At 40.0% G+C, this 5050-nt stretch overlaps 1 protein-coding gene across 1 annotated transcript; it reads right to left on the bottom strand.

Annotated features, from left to right (window-relative positions):
- Positions 1-845: 845 nt before the first annotated feature.
- LOC126095138 (uncharacterized) lies at positions 846-2798 on the bottom strand. The gene is made up of 3 exons (XM_049909858.1): positions 2624-2798; positions 2405-2521; positions 846-1670 (listed from the first exon to the last, which is right to left on the bottom strand). Exons 1-3 carry the CDS (start codon positions 2698-2700, stop codon positions 950-952), a joined length of 915 nt encoding a protein of 304 aa, XP_049765815.1. The 5' UTR covers positions 2701-2798; the 3' UTR covers positions 846-949.
- Between the last annotated feature and the right edge of the window lie 2252 nt (positions 2799-5050).

The raw sequence follows: 5050 nt of genomic DNA, 5'->3' as shown, positions 1-5050 counted from the left end.
CAAACACATGGTTTTGAATTGCGGTGTTCACACTGGCGGCCGGGCCGCGCCGACACGGCGTGAGCCTCCCGGAGCCGAGCCGACGACATTCCGAGTGTTTAATATTGCCGGCGCGAGCCGACCGCAGGCGCGAGCCTGTGGAGCAGCACTACAGCTTCTGCAGTTCACGCATCACACGTCTCCCTTCTGCTTTCATCACAAGTGTGACTGCACACGTCTTTTATTTTAAGATGTTACCTCACATTTCACAATCAGTGAGGAAAAATTACGTTTATTATGATGGTACATGCGAAATTACTTTTATTTCATTTATTTAATCTACCGTATTTACATGCATTTACAACAATAGCTTGCCAGCGATCGCGGATTGCCGCCACTGAATAGTTCGCATTTACTTGTAAACGGAGGCAGATATGAGTGTCACTGAGGGACGGAAATGTGTCCCTACCAGATGACAATGCATTGTAAAGTCATGTTGTGGCACGTTACTATAAGCTGTTGTCTGTGACATCTTTTTGCGATGTTCTTACTTTAATGGATGCAGAATAACATATACATGACATTAACTTGTGTCCATCAATTTGGTATCAGAATTTCGGCTAGTATGACAGTAATGATGCAGTTTCCAGATTATGGAACGAAGTAGCCAAGGAGTGTGTTTCAGATAGTACGCACAAATATAAATTATTTTCCTTTATAATTTTATTTGTTTTATTTACAGTGAAATGAGATACAAAAAAATACAGTAAATAGCAAAGTACTTTCAATTCCAAAATTTATTTGAGAGGTTTTTTAATTATTTTAAGTTGCATTTTTAACGAAATATTCAACAAAAGTGTTCCTGACAGTTTTCGGACGTAATATGGAATTTCTGTTGAATGTGGCACCAGCTGTCTGCATATCAGCATTGTTACAAAACTTTTCAGCTTCAACATTGCATCCTTCTCTGTCAATGACAATTGACAATATTATGAAGTAGACAAATGCACTTGACTATGTGATCAGCTACGTCAACGGATGTTTCAATTTCCTTCCTCAGTAGTCTCCATTTATTGGTCATTATACCAAATGCACATTCAACAACTTTTCTTGCTCTGGAATGCATATCATTGTATAGAATCTTCTCGTTGTCCAAATTTCTCCGAGGAAAAGGTCTCATCAAATTCTCTAATAAGGGGTAAGCTTCATCTCCCAAAATGACGTACGGTAATTCCTGACACATTCCTTCAAGTCTTGTTGGTGGCGGTAATAACAGCTCCCCATTTGTAAGTTTCTTATATAACATACTTTCTTTAAACACACCTGCATCAGACTGTTTACCGTAGGCACCAACATCCACAGCTATAAATTTGTAATTTGCATCAGCAACTGCTTGGAGTACAATCGAATAATACTGTTTGTAATTGTAAAACATGCTGCCAGAAAGTTTAGGACATTGGACACGTATGTGCTTCCCGTCTATACATCCAACACAGTTTGGAAATCCCCATCTCGTATGCATTTCACTGGCAATTTCTTTAAATCGAGAAACAGTTGGCGTTGGTAAATGAATGGGAGCAAGTGACTCCCATATGGCCATACAAACGTCTTTCACCAACACTGATACGGTGGACACTCCTAATCGGAATGACGATGCTAGTGCATGAAAGGAGATGCCAGTGGACAGATACCTGAGAAAAAAAATCGTAAAATGTGTTACTCAAGTGTGGTGTTGGGCGAAGTTTTTACAGTTTTGTTTGCACAGTAGATATTTACTTAGTCCATGTCATTTCATAGTTATACAACAATAAATAATTAAAGAGACATTTTCTTGTATCCTTCTATATTATTTCAATTAAAATAATGAAATCGAAATGCAAAGACCTGAGAGACAGTTACAGAGAATAACTTGTATAACTTGGCAAAATAAGGTCATGTGATCCAGGGAATTATTAAAATGCAATTCCACTCGGGCTTTGTTCTGTCATATGATTTTCCTAAGTTCCAAGAGCTATGCACAGTTCCTTACCAGTGGAAATAGAACCACTGAGTCAAAGGGCATATCAGTCTGTCTATCTTACAAATACAAGGTAATGAAAAGAATTCTGTGAGGTCATCAGTGGCTCCACATGATGAACCATCGCCACTGCCAAGCGCTGCATCATGAAGAAAAACGAAGAAAAAGTTGGAAAATTCTGAAGGAGTGTATCTGCGATTCTTCGTTGAAGGCACAGCAAGACATTACCCAAAATGACGAAGCTAATTACTTACTGATGATTCTCTGGAGTCCCATAAACTCTCTTCCCCTCAGAGGTAAGCGTTTGTGAAATTTAAAATACAAAAGCATGACTACAATTAATTGGAGGTAGTGAATGCTGCACAAAGTTCTACTGCAAACCAAAAAGTGTGTACTAACGAATCTTACCTTATCGTTATACACAATTTTTCTTCTGCTGTTATACTTCTGCGAAAATTTGTGTTCTGTTTCGAAATTTTGTCTTGAATGTTCTGCAGCACATACTGAAATGTATTATGATTCATTCTGTAATATGAATAAAAATTTTCAGATTAGTTTTTAAGTTCTTCATGTAAAGAAAAAAGCTCTCCTAAATGTCTGTCGCTATTTATGGGATGAATCCATAACCTCCTAGTTCTTCTGTACTTCAAAACTCGACGAGTTACTGCAGAGTCAAAACAATACCAATAAAAGAGTGAAGACATTGTTCTACACGACAGCACAGACTAGCCAAAGGCGAGCAACTGTTGACAGCAGCTGCGTTTTCTAGTGACTTGCTTGTCAGCTGTCGAAGGGTGGGGATTTTTTTTAAATTTATTTATTTGGCTTTCGGCAACTAGCAGCCATATAGCCAAAGAGTAGGGATTACCTTGACGGTGCAGCGCAGCCCGCCAAGGAAGGAAAAAAATAATGAAGAACAATGAAACGCACATCTGTGTCGATCTACAGTAGTTTCATTAACTCTCCATATTTTTTTTTTCTGTCAAAGTAGACAACGAGACTACGGAATTGCGCTTCAGTTTCTGCAGTAAACGTATCACAAATCTCCAGTTTGTTTTTGTGATTAGTTTTACACCACTGATCACTAGTAATTAGTTTTTTTTCTGTCCTGCATTATATGACTACATTAAACCAAGCTGTAACCGCTCGAACTCCGTGGCTTGCGGACGCGGCACTGACGCCACTGAATATCTCGCATTACTTGTGACCAGAGACAGATATCAGTGTCATTATCATTTCAAAAACTTTTTGGTACTTTTAGCTACATTTCATTCGCAACAATGTATGGTCTAAAACGGATCTAACAGTAAGCTACCCGCTACATAACTTTTTCACTACAAGATTTGTAAATCAAGTGCACAACGTTGACAAATAGCATCATTTCACAATGACTGTTAAGAAATATGAAAAGATAAATGATTCAATACGAAGCTAAGAAGTTACACTAGCACGTGTACAAAAATCAGATTTTTTAGCCGCATAATTTCTTCAAAATCGGCTGGGAAGCGTTACGAAACTAAGAAATCACGCGAAACGAAAAGTAGACTTTTTCTTTTTTCACGGCGTAAGTTACGCTTTTAAGGAAAAAATGAGTTCATAAAACGATGTGGCGCAGTCTTATATACCTCTAAGAATTTTTAGAACATGAAAATCGGAGAAGTGGATTTTCCCCCATTCCGCCGACCCGGCTCGGCGCGGCGCGCAGTGTGAATGCCCTACACGTCGGCCTGAGCTGGCTAGGCACGAGCCGAGACAGTACGCGTCAGCCCGGCCCGGCCCGGCCGGCAGTGTGAACGCAGCCTTAAGAGGGGCGGTGACAACCCACTTGAGGCCGCTCTCAACTGCCCACAGTGGCACCACTTTGAAGTTCCACCGTTAGATGTCAGCGCTCTTTGAGCTTCTGCTATTTGGTCGTTCAGGAACTATGAGGAATCCTGGTGGCCAGCAGACGTTCAGGATGCTCTGAAAACGAGTGGTCGGAATTTCTCGTGCTCGCTGGCCACTGGGGGCAAAGAATGGAGGAAATGGCCGCCGTGATTGGCCAGAGGGAGCAGCTAAATGGTGAATATGAAATATATCAATAAAACAGTGAACCCATTAAGGTACTGGAAAGCCTGTGCCACAAGTAAAAGAGGAGAAAACTGTGACGAGCGCTATGGTGTAGACGCGCCCTCGTTACGATGTACGGAGCTCGTTTCTAAGTTACTTTGTGAAGACTAAAAACTTTGAAAATTAACAGCTGGTCGATGCCTTTACCGATTGTTATAAATGAAGTGCCGATGTATAAGATTCGTAGCAATCTATCAAATAATCAAAACTGGATTGTTATAAACATTACCAGTTTTGAAATAATGGATGGGATGTGCTTTCCACACAGGAAAATAGTGAATTTTAGCCATAATGTTCATTAATATGTTGTAAGCAGCAGCAGTATTGTAAAACAGCCCTAGTTAGGGAAGTGTGAGTATGTTTATTTTTCATTGTTTATATCTGTTAACGACAATACAACAACAAATAACGTTTTTCATAACAGAATTAGAATTTACAAAAAAACTCGTGGATATAATGAAAAACTGAAGGCAACAATGAAAAGCTGAGAATATTTTCATGGAAACTCATGCATATTATTTGTAGTTATTGTATGTTCTGAAAGAAAAAAGTGTGTGTTAACTCACATTCCAGTGCAAGAATATAAATACCTGACAACCATCTTGGTCCAAAGAGTCTAGTTTTGCTTGCGCTTGGAGGCGAATAGTCGGATTCTGGCAGTATTCAGAAGGATGCAGTCATAGTCGTGAATTTTGTATGCGCAGCAAGACACTCACTTCACAGAAGTGTTGAAATTTGCTTAAGTGTCTAAACGTAGACTTATAAAATTTATATGTGTGTCGCTTGCGCCGGCCGTTGTGGCCGAGCGGTTCTAGGCGCTTCAGTCTGGAACCACACTGCTATTACGGCGCAGGTTCGAATGTTGCCTCGGGCATGGATGTGTCTGATGTCCTTAGGTTGGTTAGGTTTAAGTAGTTCTAAGTCTAGGGGACTGGTGACCTCAGA

Source organism: Schistocerca cancellata, chromosome 8 (genome assembly GCF_023864275.1).
Source record: "Schistocerca cancellata isolate TAMUIC-IGC-003103 chromosome 8, iqSchCanc2.1, whole genome shotgun sequence".
Lineage (NCBI taxonomy): Eukaryota > Metazoa > Arthropoda > Insecta > Orthoptera > Acrididae > Schistocerca > Schistocerca cancellata.
The sequence above is the reverse complement of the archived record's forward strand: the minus strand, read 5'-3'. Positions and strand labels throughout refer to the sequence as shown.